At 39.7% G+C, this 21236-nt stretch overlaps 2 protein-coding genes across 2 annotated transcripts; one reads left to right on the top strand and one right to left on the bottom strand.

The window, feature by feature from the left end:
* The first annotated feature begins 313 nt into the window (after positions 1–313).
* ccdc17 (coiled-coil domain containing 17) lies at positions 314–13158 on the top strand. The gene is given in 15 exon segments (XM_084722304.1): positions 314–511; positions 626–754; positions 1671–1739; positions 2065–2188; positions 2363–2501; positions 4088–4204; positions 5561–5688; positions 7457–7579; positions 8389–8576; positions 8755–8840; positions 9012–9209; positions 10684–10819; positions 11464–11550; positions 11915–12025; positions 12654–13158. Coding segments are annotated over 15 exon segments (2004 nt in total). The 3' UTR covers positions 12825–13158.
* Positions 13159–13709: 551 nt separating this feature from the next.
* Positions 13710–21080, bottom strand: nasp (nuclear autoantigenic sperm protein (histone-binding)). The gene is made up of 15 exons (XM_084723618.1): positions 20898–21080; positions 20467–20517; positions 20258–20371; positions 19031–19111; positions 18642–18745; positions 17830–18213; positions 17554–17618; positions 17407–17477; positions 16827–16900; positions 16303–16491; positions 15910–16082; positions 15545–15625; positions 15377–15451; positions 14747–14863; positions 13710–13915 (listed from the first exon to the last, which is right to left on the bottom strand). The coding sequence occupies exons 1-15, from the start codon at positions 20933–20935 to the stop codon at positions 13874–13876; spliced, it is 1659 nt and encodes a 552-aa protein (XP_084579744.1). The 5' UTR covers positions 20936–21080; the 3' UTR covers positions 13710–13873.
* Positions 21081–21236: the final 156 nt, after the last annotated feature.

Genomic DNA, 21236 nt, shown 5'->3' with positions numbered 1-21236 from the left:
TAGTATACAATGAGGTTGCTTATAAAATAGGCAGGGGTAATGGGTGGTGTGTTTAGAAGAACACGCCACACCTCTACAACAGAGTCACTGGCATGGTTACCAACAAACATACCAGACAGTGACCCATTCAGTAGTTAAAGAACAAACCAAACATGTTTTACAACCTTTAAATGAACTGATCCTTCTATTTGGTTTAGAATAATAAGAGAGGAGTTTGTTTTCTGTGTTATTCCTAAACGTAATTGAATATTTAACACAATTATTTTCCTGCAAACTTTTTTTTTCACTCTTTCAACAGCAGCTCTGACACCAGATGGAGAGGGAACTGGTCTGTGGAGACTGTAACATGGTCTTTCGCTCCACTGGGCTGCTTGAGAAACACAAATCACTGTTCTGCATTGGGAGGGGAACAGAACACCTTCGTGCGCAAAGACACAGCTCAGAACTCCTCACGAGAGAAAAACCAGGATGTGTGGAGCCTAAACACACAAGAACACCTGACCTTGTTCAGGTAAGTAAGTCAGACTGATTAAAAGTGAGCAAAGTCTGAGCAGGTGGATTAAGTGAGCAAAAAAAGGTGAAACAGATAAAATGGAAAACCCTGCATGCGTCTTTATGTTTGCAGCTGAGAGGTCAGCGCAGGAACACGACCAGGTGGAGGAGTGTTGATGCCAAACCGGAGTCAGCAAGAGCAGACGACGTACCAGCAACCAGTCAGACGGGAAGTGCTTCTGTGCAACATCTCACAGACGAGGTAAAACCGAACAAAACCTTCATCTGTCCTGCACTACAGCGATCTAAAACATCTAAAAAAAACAGTGACAAAACAAGAAGCAGACGTTAGATGTTAATTCTCAGAGAGCCATTAATATTTATTTTATATTATATATATATATATATATATATATATATATATATATATATATATATATATATATATGTATATATATTTTTTGAGTTTATTTTAATTGTCATTTTACCAGGCACTGCAGGCATTTCATGGTCTTTGATTAAAAATTCATGTTTGAATATCAGTATGCTAGTCAAGGCACATGGGAGTAACAAGGGTACTTTATTATACAGGCATACAGATACACGCATGGAGGTACAACCCCAGTTCCAAAAAAAGTTGGGACGTTGTAAACAGGTCAATTGGTGAGAGGCGACAGTATCATGATACTAAAGGGACATCCTCGAAAGGCTCAGTCATTCAAAAACCTGGATGAGGTGAGGTTCACCACTTTGTGAAAAACTGCCAAATAATTTTAAAAACATTTTAAAAACAACATTTTTCAACACAAAACTGCAAAGAATTTGGGGATTTTGCCATCTACAATCCAATATGTCAATAAAAGAGAGAGAGAATCTGCACAAAAGGGGCAAGAAAAGCAACACTGAATGCCCGTGACCTTGCATTAAACACCCACGTAATTGTATAAAAGATACAACAGCTCAGGAACATTTTGGAAAACTGATGTATCACATGCCCCTGTCCAAGTTCAATTTAATGTACTTCAAAAAGTCAAATCATTGCATTCTGTTTTTATTTACACGGCGTCACAACTTTTATGGACTTGGGGTTGTATGTCAGACTAATTCTTGTCAATGCTACATTTTAAGTCTAAATATCAACATGAACTACAAACAAATTTCTCTTTTCTGACTCTCAGTTTCACAGATTGAGGATGTCCATTGAAGAAAATGTGCCAAACTGGTCAAAAAGGACCACAGATACCGAGGTGTGATTCTGTCATAGTCATTTTCTTTTTCTTCTTCTTATTCATCCTATTGGTGCTTGGTGAGCACTTTAAAGTTTCTCAAGGTGGTCTAAGTATGCAGGTTTCTTCTATATTGTAAAATCTCTTATATAATGCATTAAGTCATCAGCCAGTGGTGTCAGAATGAGTCACGGGTCACAGGTGAAGACAGGTACAAAGACAAGACTACATTTTTATGACGTTGGGTCTCTGGGTGACAAAAGACATGAATCATTTTTCTTCAGGATATAATATGTTCACGAACCAAAGCCACACATGAATGTTCACTTGTAAACATGCTCTTTAGACGAGTGGGCGTCAGCTGGGTCACAGTGAGAGACTGAAGGAGATGAGGGAAATGGCGATAGTCCATGAGCGTCAACTGGCCCTGATACGTGCTCACAACCAGCAGCTGGAGCAGCAGAGAGACGGTGAGGAACAAATGCAGAAAACCGTTTTACACCTTGTAATCCAAATATCCACTTCAGCCTCTGTGTCAGAATCTGGGCTTTAGATTCCTCTCAAGTTTCTCAAGTGTGTGTGTGTGTGTGTGTGTGTGTGTGTGTGTGTGTGTGTGTGTGTGTGTGTGTGTGTGTGTGTGTCAGAGCTGGCCCATCAGGTGAGTGTCCTGTCTGAGCAGAGTAACACAGCTCACCTGGAGAGTCTGCTGCTGGAGCTCAGAGAGCAGGAGGAGAGAAACGAGGATATGTTGCAGCAGCTCACTGAACATCTGCGTACATTATAGTAAGCTTATACTTTTAGAGCTTCTTATTAAGAATTTACATACTTTATTCAAGTAAAAGTACCAATGCCACTATGAAGAAATACTACTATTTTCTAAATTTTAGTATTAGCGATAAAATATTCAAAAAGCAAAAGTACTAATCTGAAATTGAATCTGAAATACAATCTGAAAAACAACACTGCATGTCTGTGACTTTTTACCCCTTGGGCAACATTGCATTAAAAACGGCATTAAAAACCCACATAAATGTACAAAGGATACTACATGGGCTCAGGAACACTTTGGAACACCATTGTCAGTACACACAGTTTGTCGCTGCATCTAGAAATGTAAGTTAATGTGTATGGCCATACACTGTTGGCTTATCTTGACCTTTAACAATTATAAACTGTTCATATAGGCCACAGTATTCAGGAAGGAAATGTTTATCTCAAATGTAACCAGCAACTATAGCTGTCAGATAAATACAAGGAAGGAATCTGAAATGTGGGGGAGGAAAAATATAAAATAGCATGAGTAGTGCATACTTAAATGTTTTTGAGCTGTAAACTAAATTCTCGCAAAGGCCAATGCTGACATAGAGTCAACCAGGTTTGTGTTTAAAAAAAACATGTTTTAATCTTTTATTTTTTAATCTTTAATCTTTAATCCCCACCCTCCACCCTTATTTTTCTAAATTATGCTGTGGATGGAGTTTGTCTCAGACCTGGGGGTGAAGTTGCACTTCAAATGATATATGACAAAAAAAAGGTGATGACAATAATTTAAATGAAATATAGCACGAATCCCATGAAAAGACCAAATGCCTGATATATCTTACTCACCACTGCACTGTGTCATCACCTGAAAATAAGAAATCATTGCGTTTTTTTTTGTTTTTTTTTACCTTAGAATGAGGTATTTACTGCATGTCTACAGGGCGTGCGAGTCTTCCTCCACAGATAAATCACCATGTTTCTACAGCAGCCCAGAACAGACAAACCAAACACTGGCTCTAGAGCGGGCCTTTCGCATTTTTGCTGCCACTGTAGTTTCTCGTACGCGCCTTAAAGGGGACAAGTATTCAGCTGGTTTCAATCTGCAGTCTCACTGGTAGATGAAACTGGTTCTTTAAGTAATTAAATTGTGAATAAGTAAAGTACTTAGGTGAAGAAATTTCACACAGCAGTTGCTTAAAGACGCATCACCAGGGTCCGTGATTACTGAGAGTTCAGCACTGACAGTAAAAGCGGGATCAAACCTGCAGCGTTTGTATTTGCAAACCCTAACTGTTCTGCCAGGGTTTATTTAACGTGTATTTGTTAAGGCAAACTATGTCGGCGCAGATGCAGTCAAAAGAAATGACTGCTTCTGTGGTGCCCTGCCTCCAAGATGAATATTTAGTGAAATATGTTTTTTTAGCTGCTGGATGACTCATACCGTCAATTATGTATTTGATTATGCCTGGGTTGTTCCTCGCTACAACATTTGTGGTAGAATAAATTTAATTTCCTCTTGGAAGGTGGATCATAGCTGGGAAACTTTCTGTAGATGCCACAGTGTGATCCAATTTAGATGATCTACTGTGTTTTCTTTTTCTCTTTAGTGTGCGAGAGGCCTTCGTACCTGCTGATCAGCCAGATCCACGCATGAATAAGAGGATGCATCATGACAGCTGCGAGCTCGTTCCTTCTGTGGATGGGCCTCTCTCTGCCCAGATAAAGTATGTACCTGCACCCCTCAACAGTCATTTATTTTAAAAATGCTCTTTTGGAAGGAAAAACAATGGAGAGCAGATTTTTTCCCCCCATTTGTCTGGTTGCAGCTTAGAAAATCAGGTTGTTTACATGTTTATGAAGCTGCCAGGTTATATGAGGGTAAATCAGGTCCGGGTTTGGGAGGGTTGCTTTAAAAATGTATTGCGAGAGAATACCTAATTATCTGTTAAATAATGTAGTCAGAAATCTAATCTATGTTTCACAATATTAAAGTAATGTAACATGATTAACTTCCCTTTACTTTTGGATTACCTAAATACCAAATATGATGAAATTGTTTAGCCTAATACAATGTTTTATGTTTATTGTGGGTTCATTGTTTGTCCCGATATTCCTTCTTTTATTATGTGCAGATGCATGTTTAGATGAATTATGGTAATTTGGCACTTTAAAATGTACTTAAAACCTTAACTGTTAATGCTAGCAGTTGGTCTGTGAAGCTAACGCTAGCAGTTAGTCTGTGTAGCTAACATTTTAGGTTGGTTTGTGATGCTAATGTTAGCCGTTTGTGTTTGTTGCTAACATTAGTGCTTGGTCTGTTTCACTAAAGTTTGCACTTGTTCTGTGCAACTGATGTTAGCGCTTGGTCTGTGTAGCTAACATTAGCAGTTGGTCTGTGTAGTTAATGTTATTGGTCATTCTAATGTTAGCGGTTGGTCTGTGTAGCAAAAGTTAGCACTTGGTCTGTGTAGCTAACACCACTAGTTGGTGTGTGTAACTAACATTTTTGATTGGTCTTGGTCTTGTTGCTAATGTTAGCATTTTGTCTATGTTGCTAACATTAGTGCTTGGTCTGTTTAGCTAAAGTCATTGGTTTGTGTGGTAAATGTCAGTGGATTTGTCCCTGTCGCTTACATTAGCAGTTGTTGTAATGCTAGTGGTTGGTCTATGTAGCTACCTTTTTTAGGTTGATTTGTGTGGCTAACATTAGCAGTTTTGCTTTAATTTGTGCTTTTTCTGTGTAGTTACTTATAACAGTTTGTCTATGTTGCTAATATTAGTGGTTGTTCTGATGTTAGCAGTTGGTTTGTGACACACTAGCAGCTGGTCTGTGTAGCTAACATTTTCTGTTGGTTTGTGATGTTAGCATTAGCATTTTGTCTATGTTGCTAACATTAGTTCTTGCTCTGTGTAGCAGTTGGTCTGTGCAACTAATGTTAGCGGTTGGTCTTAGTTGTAAATGTTTCTGTAAATTAGATGTTCAGACAAGATAAAAATCTCCAGCTAGCGAAAGCTTTTTTTTCAATCATGTTACATGCAATATGTTACTCCCATTGTCTGAGCAGGTGTGTTTGTTGCAGAGCTCTGCGGCAGGCGTACATGCAGTCAGGTGGGTCCGATCCAGCCATCGTGGCACGAATGATTGACCTGCAGGCAGAAGCCCAAAGTCTGGAGAAGAACCAACCAGCTGCTGCAGCAGCCGGCAAGAGTGAGACTGAGAGTGATGATGAACAGAAAATATGTTGTGCTGCTTGTCGCTGTGCAACTCTGTGTTAACACAGCTGTGCTCAGTGGAGCCTTTATTAAGTTTACCCAGCTTGATTTTTCCACTCTGAAAACTGATTTCCTCCATCCATAATTATGAGATTCTAGTCAAACATTTATTTTCACATGAACAGTTAAAACACTAAAAACATAATGAATACAAAACACACACACCCTGAATTGCAGCAAAGAGATTACTTTAATTCTGGGCACACACTGAGAGAAAAGTGAGAGCCTGAGCCACATTATTAATAATAATAACAATAATGATGAACTTTATTTGTACACAGCAGATCCTGGCCTAAACTCTCTGTGAGTTCAAATGAACTCAATGTGACTCTCATGCAGAGTTAAAGTAATTCTTTTCTGGGAGTTGACCTTTTAACTCAATTCAGGAGTTAAAACCAATCTCTTGTTGGAATTAAAATATTAATCCCATGTTGAGTAAAACACGACTGTCACCTTGAGTTAATTTTTATGTGAAGTCTTCCATAGTGTTTATAGTCAACTTTTAAAACTTTGATTCATTTAACACATATGAAGTTAATATTTCAAAACAATATAACATTTTAGGTAAAAAAAAACAACTCCAAAAACGAATCCAAACAGCGTCTTCAAAACTTCATGTTGGATTGAGACTTACTTGTGTCACAAGTTAAATTTTTTTCTTTCCGCACTAACAGTGTAATTATGCAGATTTTCACATTTAAAACAAACTGCCATAGGGGCAGCTTAACAGTTGGGAAGTTGTGTGCTCAAATGGAAATATCAAAAAATAAGAAAAACAAGAAAAATGGTTATTTCAACAAAACTAAATATAACACCATTGTTAATACCACATCTCTACGTTTTGCATAAACTCTTCAAATTAAAATTTTGCAAATTCATCTATGCAAGAGTATTACTGACAGAAAATCCCTCATAATGTAACATACAGTCTGAGGAGTAAAATGCATTTTTACCGTCCTTTTCCAAATGAATTTATGCAACAAGCTGCAGCTGTAAAGATGAATCAACACCAGGAGTGTGGTTGAATCACACTCCTCAGTGAATGAACACTAAAGTATTACACCACCAAAGAGTATCCCTGAACACAGGCTGTGGTCTAAATAAAACAGAATAAACTCCCAAAATCCAACACTATGACACTTTTTAGTCCAAGTCCAGATTATTATGCTCCATAAATTTGCTGTGTGCATCACCTTTCATACAAAGGAATGCAGCTCAGAGATCTTTATTATTAACAAATTACAAGCAGCAAATGCTTCACATAAAAAAGACATAATATAAAACAAGAGGAAAAGTAAAACCCATATGATAATAATAGTAAAAATAAGATATAGTTGAGAATAGAATACATCTTCATTATGAAAATAGACATAGAATGACCATGATACAGAATGAATTCTATAATTAATGAAAATAAGATTGAAAAATAAAACCCACAGAACAATAATGGAACACGTAGAATGAATAAAATTAAGTAAAAATATAACATTTTAAAAGAAGTGTAGCAGTGCATAAGTGCAAATCAAGTGCAAAAAAGAGTTTCAGGCCTGTATCCTGAAAGTTGTAGCAAGCTGAAAACTAACGTGAAGAGAATATGTGAGGTTTCTAGCTTTCTTTTAAAATATTTAGCAAGCTGGCTTCCCTTATATGTAGAAGTGGTGCGTTCCAGAGCTTTAATTGACATTCGTTGTCCTCGTGTCCAGAGGTGAAGCCTCCTCAGAGGGGTCGGAGCTGGGAGCTGCTGGCTGTGGAGCAGGAGAACCAGAGACTGGAGGAGGAGATCCTCAGGATCCAGCTGGCCAGAGGCCGACACCACAACTACGAGGGTCTGAGAGTTGTCACAAATAAAACATTAAGCTCTTTTTCTTTAAAAGCTAACTGTTTTCAATTATCTAGTACAGTTTAAAATAGCTATTGCGAATAAATTGCAACAGGAAGATGCAGGGTTTTTTTTTTTATGGCTTTATTTCACAATAGTTACCATGTTACATGTTTATGTACCAAAAAACCCAATAATTTGACACAAAGTATTAATTTTCAAATGATTTTAGTGATTTAACAATGATCCTTTTGCTTGTCCAGAGTCTATGATCAGAATTGTGTGCATAGCAACGGTATGTACTTCATAGCAACAGTCTGTTACACATAGCAACGGCCTGCTATCAGAAATAACAGACCTGAGAATGCTTTAGTTGACCAATCAGAATCAAGTGTTCTTCTGAAATGACTTTATTTCAGTTTTTAAAAAAATATTTCTGACATTACTGCTTTTACTACTAGGGCTGGATTATTCTGATTATTATTTACTCTGTAAAAAGTGCTGCTGACACTATGTACTGAGCATTTTTTATACGGGTTTTACCGAAAACCAAAGTCCATCAACTCTCTGGTTAGTAATTTGGTGCATTTTAATTAAAAACTTGAGCTTTAATCGGTTAAATTCTTAATGCAGATTATTCAATTTATCATTAACATCCCTGCATAGAATTTTTTATATTGATTAAACATGTGAAAGCCCTTGAACAGAACAGTGTGACTAGCACCAAGAATATATGTAGGTGAATACTGGTCTCACGGGTTTTGGGTGGTCGTCTTCACAGAGGACATCTCGTGTCTGCGTGTCGTCTCTCAGCAGCAGTGAGGACTGAGCTCGAGCTGATTCAGAGGGAGAACCTCCTGCAGATTTCCAGTTTACAGGCAGAGATGGAGAGAAGCAAAGAAGCTCCCAGGCCCAGGAGACGTCCTCCTCCTCCGCCTCCTCTTCCTCCTCATCATCCACTCCCACTCCGAGCGAAGACTCACATTCATGCACCTCTTTCACTGGTACATCAGTCAGAGCTGTAGACAAAAAAAATATCTAGCAAAGACAACTCTGTTTAACTCTGGTTTTTCACAGTTTTTTAAGCTTCAAGTGATATAATAGTCACCTTTAATCATGTTATTTAATGAATAATTTAATTAATTATTGACATTTATTCAAATACCTCCATGTGTCCCTCAGCTCCAGGCCAGATCCTTCTCCTCTCCACTGGGAAGATGCACGTTGGACACCTTGGACTGTCTTGGTCCTGCCCCTTATGATCCTGCGTCAGTTTAATTCTCCATTTACGTGTCTGGATCAGATTTGAGTTTAACTACACTCTGAGCTCACATCATGCGCAAACAGCCCGTGGTCACATTTAAGTAATATTAAACTGTTAAATTAAAATGACCTCTCTTGAAATTAAGCTGAATAAAAACCGTCCTGTGGTGTTTCAGAGCTGGTTTTGTGGTTTTCTACGACCTGGTGGTGGGAGTTGATGTCTCTCAGAGGGCGCTGCGCCTGGTGGCGGCTCTTTACTCAGAAGGTCAGGAGGTGGGACCCCCGACTCCGCTGCCTCCTGTCCGGTGCCTGCAGGGAGCGTCCCTCACCCCGAGAAACTACGCCCTCCTGTCAGTCAAACAGCCTGCACCCAGGTAGGAGAAACAGCAGCTGCGCAACTTAAAGGGATAGTTCATATTATTTTAAGTGGGGTTGTATGAGGTTAAGGAAGGGAAGTTAAGGAATGAACTGCTGTAGACAGGGTCAGCAACAAAAGTTATTTTAGCCACCTAAAAAAATTCTATATTAACTCAAGTGTACTTAGAATATTTTCATTGCTTTCCTTTGCCATTTGCCATTTTCTGAGGGGAAGCTGCTGTTAAAGAAGCCAAATATATTCGCTCAACCAGAGTCCACTGACAAAATCTGTAATTTAGTTGTTGGTCTACCACTGTACCAATAAATATTGGAAAGGGTTAAACATTCCTAATCATTATTATGTTAAATAAATTCATTTAGGCTAAATTAAAAGGCCACCTTATTACGTTAATTTCTTCTCATCAGGAGAAAAATATAGGACATTTTAGCCTCCTTCATAAATGAGACAAAAAAAGTACATTTCGACACAATTAACAGGCTCTCATGTTTTGTCTCTCTCATCAGTAAAACAATATGCACATTTTAAATATTAAATTTGCAGATTTTTTCCCCACAGTTTTTTATTTATTTGGCAACCCAAATAAAATCTCCTGTGACCCACCTGTGGGTCCCGACCCGGTCTTTGAGCATGAGAGCTCTATAATGTATAACATTGTATAAGAGTCTCATTTTGGGTTAAAGTCTTTTAGGAAACTTGCTTTCATCCCTTCGTTGCACTTCTACCTTCAGTTCATGGAGCAAATATGGTATCTCTCATGTCCCTTACTGGACACTCCCCTTGTCTCTCTGTTAGTCTGGGACAATGATTGGCCTGAAGCCACATGACCATATGCCCAACCTATTTTTAAATGTGCCCTATTGGCTGATACATGTATGAATTACATGATTGGCTGTCTTTTATAGATATACTTTTTTCACTTTTTTGAATCAACATTGTCTCACACCCTTTCACTCCCTACTAAAGAGTTTTAATGTGTTTCATGATGATCCTGGTGAAGGCCAGAGCTGACACACGTTCTGTCTGCAAATAAAGTTAGTCAACATACTGCAAGTGTTGCAAGAAGTTTTGCCTTTCCGTGCCCTTCTCCTCCTCTGCATGCACCTTGTAAGTAGGTGAAGTTGTGCCAGATACCCCTACATGCTTCTACAGTGTGCTGCTGACCCTGTCCACAGCAGCGGATTACTGCACTCATGCTCCTCTCTGCTCCTCCAAACTGGGGCGTGTCGGCCGCCATCTGTAGGTCATAAACTGACGTCAAAGTAGCTCATAAAACCCCACTTCAAATGATCTGAACTACCCCTTTAAAATAGACTTCAGAACAAGGGTTTGTAAATAATGGGAAAGGGCAATGGCCCAAAAAATAGACCAATTCCACTTTAGATGAGAAAGAAATGCATTTGGAAAAAGGAGAAAAGTCTGCCCAAACTCTCATGCGTGCCTCCTTCGTGGTAAATCTTGCCCCCCTGCAGGATGCAGCCGTCACCCTCCCTCTCTCTGGTGATGGAGGTGCAGGCAGCCAGAGATCTGGATGTTCACGACCAGGAAGTCTTCAAACTGGCGTCCTGCGGCTGGACACGGATGGAACTATTTGACCAGTACAACCAGGTATTAAAGTCTCTATAGAATAATGCTGAAAAGAAATATGGAAATAAATTATACTAATTAGAGTTTATGTTGCCATGGCAACAACGCCCTGGTGTCAGTAGTGTTTATATCTATATATATATATAAGTTGTTGTCTATAGACGATTCTTTTTAGCATCTGATCCCTGTATGTTTTGTATCCAATTCTTTTGGATTTTGGTATGTTCTTGTGATATATATTGTTATTATTTGTTTTTATTTCTTGTTATTTTATTTTTTGCAGCCCATCTTGGCAGGATATTAATAAGGGATAAATAAATTAAGAATAATAAAGCTGAGTTCGTTCTACAGTTAAGGTACCTCAGTTAATACCATGCTGTTGATGCTTATTAATCAACAAACAGTGGTGTTTAAGGCGGCTGGTCTGAACAGTAATTTTATTTAACTTTTATTAATTTTAATTTCATTACCTGCTGAGGTAATTAATAAACTGATTGCACCATCTGGCAGAGAGGAGCATGAATCTATCACACATTATCATGCAAGTCTTAAATAACCATCTGCTGTTTTTGTTTAGACGAATGTTTTGTGTGTCAAAGTAACCCATTACTGAATACTTTTTTATAGTGTGTCATAACATTTTATCATTTTGTGTCCACCGACAGCTCTGCAGTGGCCACTGGAGGGTGCCAGTGCGCTGTCTGCCTATTAGACCCTCATTAAGCCTCGCTCAGATCAACTCAGTGCCTCAGGTATAAAACCCCAGAGTTGCTGATATTGTGCATGTTGGCTCACTAGAAAGGCTCTGATACACTAAATGGAATGGGACCTTAAAGCCTGTGAGCGCCCACACAAGGTGTTTTCAGTTATTTTGGCTGGTTTATAATTATTTATAACTTTTTCATAATTTCAGTATGACTGCTGAGGTCTATTTGATCAAATACCTGTACACAGAAAACAGCAGTTTCTGCAGCATCATCCACTGAAGTAATCCATTACATATTCTCTTTAGGCAGAAATTTAAGTTGTTGTTTCAGCCTGATTTTTTTGCAGAGGGTGAAGAGAGGCATCAAATGACTCTACACCTGACTTTATGTGCGTTTCTGTGAACTGAAGGTGGGCGACATGGAGCTTTGTGTGCGTTTGGTCAACGGACGAGATGGAGATGCTCAGACTCTGGCGAAGCCCGACCCAACCAGCACCAGTCACTATAAATATCCAGCTGTGGTAGGACATGTCCTTGAGATGTATCAGGAAAAGCTAAAGAAAAAAACAACTACTACACCGCAGAAAAAGCAGTCATTGCAATGGAATTATGTTGTTAGTTGCACACAGTTTAACCCTCCCTGGTCTGACCTGAATCCATGTGTGACACTTTGTCAGTAAAGAATTTTGTCCTCTTCAGGCCGTAACTGTTGATGCTCAGAATAATAATCCCTTTTGCGTCAGCAGTACGAGCAAAAGACCATAAACCCCCGTCCACATCAGGATGAGTGAATTTCACACCATAAAACAGGTCTAGTTTTGACATTTTGAAAAGAAACATCATCTACAAAAGTACAAAAAAACCAATTTAATTTTGCAATCCTAGATTAGAAATAGTTTGTTTTAAAAAGCACAATGTTGCATTTAACAGTCTGACTCTCCTAAATTCCCTCTGCTTGAACAGTTTAAACTTTTTAACAAAATGTGTCTTGCAGCTTAGCAACAGACATAACCAGTGAATGGGCTACTTAGACTCATTTGAAGGAATTAATACTCTTCCCCCACATATAGAAATGAAAACTTGGGGACAGTCTGTAACTGTATACTACTTGTCTCTCTTATGAACACACTTGAATGTGTCTCAATACAGGTGTCCTCACATCCTGCGACTGTCCACAGACATGCAGCTCTGCCAGTTTCGGCCCCGCAGCCCACTGAAGTGGATCAACTCGCCTCCCTTTTACCCTTCACTGAACACCAGCACGCTCCACCCAGAGAGGAGGCCAGTCAGAATTAAAAAAAAAAGACAAGAACACCGTGAAGAAAACATCTCTACAACCAGTGTGCAGCAAATATCTGTACTCTCCCAAACTCAGAATACTTTGTGGAGTGTAAATGAGGGTCCGTCTCTCCCACTTATCTTGTAAAGGCAATGGTTTTTACTTTCCTCTACAGTTTAAGTCCAATTATGCAAGACAGGTCTTTTGATGAATGTGCAGAAGCATACTGTTGGAAAAGAGCAGAGAGATTATTTTAACATCTGATGTTTGTTAAAGTGGTGCATTTCACAGCTGCAACTTCTGATAAAACAATGAAAGCAATCCAATTATTTTCCTCATCATGTGGTCCATAAAATGTCAGGGAACCATACCAGCTCCCAGAGCCCATGGTGACGTTTTCAAATGTCTTGTTTTGACAGTACAGCACCGTCATCACCATCATCTTCTATGATGCCATTAACACCAAAAATACTCTTCTCAGGGTTCAATGTAAAATAAATAACTCGCCCCATCAGAAATCTACTAGCCCAGAGTGAATTTTTACATGTTAATAAATTGTTTTAGCAGCAATTATCAAACAAAGACTAAAGTTAACTGTCATGTTTAATCTAGAACTGCAACACCTATAAAATGGAGCAAGTGAGTAAGTTTATGGTTGAGCCCTGCATTTAATATAGAACCACTGAAATTATCTAATCACTAATCCAGTTATGCATTAGTCTCAGCTGTTATTTGGAGCAATTAAATTGGTTAAGAGTGAAATCTTCAGAATATTAAAGCTCTTGTGTCATGTGGTCAAATGTATGACTAGATGGTAGAACATCAATTCTAAGCAAAACACATTTAAGTTGACAAAGTAGCAAACAAACTTTGTTGCAGGTTTGTCACAGTTGTGAGATTTAAAAAAAAAAAAAACTGATACAAACTTCCATCTGCAAATTTTTTATTCTTTTTTACTACAAGTATACAAAACTTGACAGACAAATCTATGAAAATGGATCTTATTTACAGAAACAAAGTGTTGAAGGTGGAGAGGGGCTGGACAGGCATGCTGTGCTGGTTTCGTAGATCAGGAAGGAGTCGAGGACAGTCACGCTGAAGACTTGACGACAGGGGACGACTGGCTGGCAGGCTGCAGGGAATAAAGAAAACGCAAAAAGGCTCAACATAAAAGCAGCAAGAGCTTGGCATTCTCCTTGCATTTCTCTACGATCAAGAGAAAAAGTTTTCAGTTTGCTGGTTTGGCCTCAATGTCTCTTGTTTTAAGAAGTCAAGTTTCATTGACCAATAAGAATTCAGAAAGATGATACATAAACACTGAAAGGGCTGCACATAACAATTCTCATTTATGTAATCCCTTGTTCACTGATTGGTTGTTTGGTCTATAAAATATCAAATCCTTGAAAGTGATATTTTCTAGTTCCTTTGGTCCTCTGGCAGTCAAAATATCTTTGTGTTGCCATTTGAGGACGTCACCTTGAGCTCAGAGAAACTGAGCAACATATCTGATAATATTCTTTGGTCCATAAAACCTAACTACTAACCATGAAAAGCATATCTAGTCAAGTCTGAATGAACAGGATTGTTGCTTTTATACAGATAAAGCCACTTCAAGGAGACTTGAAGTGATTGAGGAAGAGAAAAGATGTAAAATGTGGTCATCTTTAGGTCTATAGAGTCTTGCAATGAGCCTGAGACGGTTTCATGTGCAAGAACGGTTTGAGTTAAAGCATCAGTGATGCAGGCTTCTTCCTGACTTCCTTATGTAGTTCTGATTAGACTTCAAGAGGTAAAATTCCTTCATACGTAGAGAACAGCTAAATCCTCAACCCCAATTAAGACTTGGAACTCCACCAGAAACCATATTCAAGTAGTGAGGGTCATGTTTAGCCATCATCACGACACAATCATTCCAGAGCGTCCTCCTGCAAACGTCATCTGTACAAAGAAGCCTATCACTCGCCTCCTGTGATTTTCCCTCCTTGCTGGCACTAGAGTCCCCGCTGCCATTAACTGTGGCTTCCTGTTTCGCTTGTTTAGCATCAGTGTCCTTTACTGGGCTCTCCTCCTCTGGTTTCCTCTGTGTGGAAACAGAAAACCAGGACAAAGGGAGGGGGGGGGAAGAGAAGACTCAACGCTTCTGCACAAAACTGCATTCAACGCAAACAACCCTTTAAGAAGGTTGACATTCAGAGGGAAAAATGGAACCAAATGAGTCACCAATTATTTCAAGGGCACAATTTAGTTTATCATGCACACAAATCAGCTCATATCAGAGCTTAATATAGCATTGAGCAGAACCACAGCCACCTACACTCACACATGCCACAGCTACAGTAAGCTAACCAACACAAGTCACACTTCACAACACACAAGCTAAAGACTGACATTCACAAAAAGCCCTGACATCTGACAACCAGAGCAGGCAACCACACAGACCTAGCCACACACAGAGCAGCATTTTGCCACTTTCAATTCAGATTATTGTAGCTCCCGTATAGAGATGAGCTTTTTATTCCTTAGCAAACATTCTCATTAGGCAGAATAGAGAAAAAGGAGAAAAAAGGTCAGGCAGGGATTAGCAGGGTCTCACCTTTTTCCTGACGAGGTGGGAGATGTCTGAGGCTGCTTTGGAAGACGAGGCGCTGTCCGATGACTTAACTGGGATCTGAAACGGCAGAGTTTGGTTGCTTATCAGTCAAGTTGCACAGTAAGCAAGACACCTAAAAGTTTAAGGTGCCTACTATTACAATGTCCTTACCTGGCTGGCTGTTGCAAATGCTGAAGATGACGAAGCGCCCCCGTTTTCGCACAGGAATGCTGACGAGGTTGAGGCGCCACCCTGGAAAAGGTTAGTCAGTTAACAAGGAGCTGAAGCTGCAGTTATTTTATAGCTTTTGTACATCTAAACTGCAAGAGAAGGGTTCCAACACTGGATGGTTTTCACCCTTTCACCCAGTGTATTAAAGGTTGTCGTGAGTATTTAAGTATCAATACCACATCTTTACATCACTAAAAAAAAAAAAAAAAAAAAAGCCAAATCCGCAGCAAAGCAAAAACAGTTCAGTGACCCTTCACTGACAGCTCTATACAGTATTATTGTTCCTTGCTGTTCTGTGTACTCACTAGTGTCTGCTGGATGGCCTGAGAGGCGGCGCTGGCAGTTTTCTGGCTTTCCTTGGCATCCTCCACCTTTTCCCTGATGTCGGGCAGAAGCTGTTTCAGTTCCTCCATCTCATTCTTCTCTTCTGCTGCCCCGTCCGTTCCCTCTGCTTTGGTTATCACCTCCTGCAACATGGCTATATACAGACAATACATGTGATAAGTCCATTAAAAACAGTTCAGCCCTCAGAACTGCCAGGATTTGATGTTCAGCTTTTGAGAAACATGCACTCTCCAATCTACCAGTCACTTTACAGGCTCATCTAAGGATGTATAAAGCCCTTGAGAAAAAAAGTTAAGTGCAAAACATAGCTGCGGTTCTGAAAATGCTCGTCTCCAGAGAAAGAAAACTCTTACCCAGACGTGTCTCGATGACTTTTATGGAGCTGTTGTAGTGCTGGATGGCCTGGCTGTACTGATCCATGTAGCAGAGTGTTGTGGCGACATGATAGTGGGTCTCAGCCAGCAGACGACTGTGTGGAGGCAGGTGCTTCAGCTGCAGGGTAAGACACTCCTGGAAGTCTTCCAGTGCCTGGGGATAGTTACCTGGCAGAGGGGTCACAGGGAATTCAGATTTGGAATATAAGGTGACATTTAGCTCGGCTACATTGACATGAAATTTGTCAATGAAAGATTTCAAAAATGTTCAATGATAAATGACTCTGGCATTTACAACACTAATCATGTTATTCTAAATTGCATGCAACTGTTTGCACACTTGATGAGCAAAAAAAAAAAAAAAAAATTGAGCCAGGGCCAATTGAAGATTCCTCAAGAAGCCCTGGCAAAATATTGTGAAGGTTTAATTCAGAATAACCTGTCTTTGAGGAGGGGAAAGGAAAGTCCAGCCTAAAAATGCAAATCTGCTGCGTGAAACTTACCTGATTCAGCGCTGACTTCTCCAAGTTTCAAATATGCCTGGGCTGCCATCAGCTGGTCGTCTTTGCTTTCCTTTCTGTGGGAAAAATAGAAATAGAAATTAATTAATATTAATAGAAATTAACTGAGTGACAATTTTACCTCTTATTGACCAACATCCTCAAGCAGAGCGCTATTAAGATTATAAAGTCTGGATTTGTATGAGGTCAGACTTTTGAAGTGGCCTGCTTGAAATCATTTCAAGTGTCAAGCCCACACAGCTGAAGACCTGAAATGTTACAAAGGTGTGTGAAAAAGGTCTGGATGGGTGAGAAGCACCATAGTGAAGATTTAAGGATTTTTAGACCAGTAAAGCTGAAAAGGGACATTTAATTGTTTGACAGATGAGCATTTTGATCCAAAAAGTTGTTCCACTAAAGTCAACTGATGAGAAAATGACAATTCTGAGCAACAATCAGGAACAGTTGTGAGTTGGGATGCACAGTTTACTTTCAGTACCTCCAAACTGAGAGACTTCTATATTGCTGACATGGCATGAAAGCACACTAAAGGTGAAATGGTAGACTGCAGAGTTGCACTTACCTTTTGTAGATGACTTTGGCAACCTCCAGCATCTCCCATGCCAACTGCAAATTCCCAACTTCGTCCTCTTCCTGAGGGCAAGAAAGGCATAAGTCAAAATTCTAAATATTCAATTATGTCAAAGAAACTTGCATGTATGGAGCTCACCTTGTCTTGTCCATTTTTCTCTTCATCCTCATCATCATCGTCATCATCATCGTCGTCATCATCATCTATTGAGGCAGCAGAAGGGCAATTAGACAAGGCCAGATAATCTTTTTCTGCAGTACGACTCAAGTAGAGCCTGAAGACAAATGTGCTCAAATAGATTAAATTTTTCCACCAAAGTGCCGTAAACTCTTACTTCAGTGCATTTCCCTTCACCTTTTCTAACACCTAAGCTAATGTGGCCCATTTTAGATCAATACAAAGCTTATGCTACACCCAAACAGTGGTCTGTATCCAAACATTTACTACCCTCTGGTTCTCCATCATCCTGTTCAGCTTCTGGCTTTGATTCGTCTTTTCCTTTCTCAGTCTTCTCACCACTCTCTTTTGAATCTACCGTCTTTACACCGTCTTTCCCAGGAGACACAGTCGGACTGTCCCCAACACCGTTCACATGGCTCTTCTCAACACCATTCACTTTAGCTTGAGATGACCCTGATCCATTCACTTCAGGTTTGACTGGGGACTTGGCCACACCAGTTTCCTTTCTCACCTCAGTGTTGCCCTTTCCATCCTCAGACTCCAGCTCTCCTGCCCCATTCTTCTCCTTCTCTGCCATTGCATCATACACCTGCTTTCGTAGCTCATCTCTAGTTTGTTCTGCACCAGAGTGGCATGTGAAGAGTAGTTTCAGATAAAGTGTTGCATTTAAATGCCAAGGTTAGTTTTCCATGACAAACACTTTCCAGAAAGCTCACAACTCATTTGGTCAAAAGAATTATAATTTAACGCTTAATTTGTGATTGGACATGGGAGGGAAATTAAGCCTCCTCACACTTGAGCCAATAGTGAAAGGAAAACATAAGTCTGACTTCGGCTAACAGGAAAATCAAGTCTAGTGTTTTATCATTACTGGGATATAAGAATATACCTGAAAGCATGAGAGAGACTTGAGATTTTGGACTATGCACCAGCTAATGACAAACTAAGCCAGAGCTTAATGGACCTTTTTTCATGCAAGGAATCAGAATCAAACAGCATTTACAGATTTTTTTCTAAAATAAAGAAAAACAATACTTTATACCGACCATCAAGATTGTTGGCACTCTCAATATTGGAGCTGGGCTGCTCCTCTTCCTCAGATTCTTCTGGGACTCCCTCCAGGGCATTACCAAGGACACTGTTCTCCATCCTAACAAAAAAAACACAAAAAGGAAGACCATCAAGGAAAGTATATTTATATAGCACCAAGGCAATTCAAAGTGCTTTACAGGAGCACAGACGCACATTAAAATATCAGGATATCTAAAGCAAATATGTAATGCTAACAGGATCAAGTCTAGAAGCTGTCACTCTTAAGTCAGTTTACACGCATGAATAAAAAGTGATGCAATGTTAGTCAACTTTATATCAGTCACAGTAACACCACCTAATATACAGTATTAAGTTTTTAATGGGTCCCAGTAAATTAACCAACCTGGCAAGCTCCAGCAGGGACTTCCCACACAGGAAGAAGGCCTCACCGCACTCATCCGCTGTGTCTCCATACTTCGCAGCCCTAGCAATGACAATGCAAGTATTGAGTAGATTCATCCTGCATTCATTTTGGAAAACTCATATGAACACCTGCTCAAGTTAGACCATATCAGAAAGTCTAAGAAAATTTTGGTTACATGCACACAAATGTTTGGTTGATAAGTTTAAGTACTGCATATTAGAGCCAGTCCAATAGAGCAGTCATCCCATAATCAGCACGATGGAGGCTGGTCAGATATCTGTATAGGTATACATGTTTTAAAGATATGAAAACATTTTTCAGAACGTAATACAGAAATCGATGTTTGAAGAGATTTAGATTTAGCCTAATGTCTAACATGAGGACAAGGAGCTCCCTGGCAGGTGTAAATGCAGAGTTGCTATGCTTCTTGTTTTACAAGCTGCCCCTAATTGACTGACAGTATTGAAATATTCATTCAAACGGAAACGGAACAGTACTTCTGTTTATTTATCGATGTCATTTTTATTTCTCAGCGTTCCTTTCTTCAAATGCTTGGCATACTGTTGAACAATTATTTAACATGTTAAAATATTCTTCAGATAGAGGAAACCTTGTTGCAGAGCCGAAGGTGCAAACTTCATAGAAAGTCTATTTTTACATTGCTGGTACAAAAATCTTATCCTGTGAGTTTTCCTCTCCTGAAATCAGAATCATCTCAGAAATTCCATATGGGTTGGGTTCACCTGCATATTAATTTTGCTTGCATGTCACATGGCATCAGATTGTAGCCATTACTGTCTATGTAGAGTGAATTATTTATTAGTATTCACCTTGATTACAAGCAAACTAAAGCTACATTTTAGTGGTTTAAGGGAATGTACTGATGCATCCATGTTGTTCTATTATGACTTCAAAGTTCCTGAAAAGTCTTCTAAATACAGAAAATGGGATCACACGAGGATCACATGACTGAAAGATAAGTTAAACTCGCTGATGTAAGCTGTGGTCAGACTTACTTCAATGTGAATTTAGAATAAATACAACGCACTTTCACTTTACATTTCTCACAAACCCAGAGTGATAGATACACAGAAAATAGAATATGAGTGAATACTACTGACTGACAACAGAATTCAGAGTCAGAATTAACAGTGACTACTGTTTCCGTGTTGAATCATTAACAGCACTTTTCCCTACAAAACTCACAGCATGCTGCAGGCGTCCTGGAAAACCCCGACAGCAGAAACAACATCTCCCATCACTAGATGCTTGTTCCCTGTGCCGATCAGTTTCTTTGCCTCCTCCATGACATCAACAGAGCTGCGACGGGGGGGAAATTCACATCTATCAGGTCAGAGTTACACAATAACACGAACAGATGCAGCGGAGTTTTCCGTTAAGTTACAAACACTCACCTGTCTGCTGCAGCAGCAGCTGATGATGATGAGCACGGCTTCTCCTCCACACTACAAGAAACAAGAGTTCAAACTTAAGTTCAGTCAGCAAAAACAAGCTACCTGACCTGATTCTGAAGACGTCGATGCACCCAACTTTAAGCGCTGACACGCGTAGTTTAAGATATCAGCTACGCCTCATTGTTGTTAGCCAACTAGCCTCCCAGTGCACGGTGACAGTATTTTTTTGTTGGCAGCGCCTGCAGGCACCGCCTGACTATTACTTTAATAGTCACTCAGAAGTACGGAAACCTAGATGTCACATAACCAGTACCAACCACGCAAGGTCGTTAACGTTAGCCGCGTTTTCCTGCGTTAGCTAACATTACAGGGCAGCTAGCCGTGTTTCCCAGCGTTACGTTACACAGTGATAAATTACAAGCGAGTCTTACCTCCCAGAGCTGGACGCGGTGGACGTTTCCTCCGGCATTGTTTCAGGACGACAGTAGAGACAAACAAACAGTCCGATGTGTGGTGAATGAAGTTCAGACAGACCTCCTGCAATAGTCTTTGTTGGCGCGCTTAAATAGAGAAAAGAAGGCTTTCTATTTCCGCTTTAACTTGGAACGCGGGAGATTGGACTTAAAGGAGCCGCAGCAAGTATCATGATGCATTCAGGGCCTGTGGGGGAACTAAAACATGAAGTCATGGCAGCGTTTGAGACATAACAATGTGGAGTCAGACAAACAAAATACATACTATAGGCATTATCTGTGTACTGAAACGCACAC

Source organism: Lutjanus erythropterus, chromosome 7 (assembly GCF_056507025.1).
Source record: "Lutjanus erythropterus isolate fLutEry1 chromosome 7, fLutEry1.hap2, whole genome shotgun sequence".
Lineage (NCBI taxonomy): Eukaryota > Metazoa > Chordata > Actinopteri > Lutjaniformes > Lutjanidae > Lutjanus > Lutjanus erythropterus.
This window is presented reverse-complemented; position numbering and strand designations above follow the sequence as displayed.

Coding starts and splice junctions, on each gene's coding strand:
- nasp (XM_084723618.1), bottom strand. CDS start 20,935: ATGCCGGAGGAAACGTCCACCGCGTCCAGCTCTGGGAG. Junction 16,492..16,826: donor AGAAGTCAGCGCTGAATCAG/GTAAGTTTCACG, acceptor CCCCTCTGCCAG/GTAACTATCCCCAGGCACTG. Junction 16,083..16,302: donor AGTCATCGAGACACGTCTGG/GTAAGAGTTTTC, acceptor GTCTGTATATAG/CCATGTTGCAGGAGGTGATA.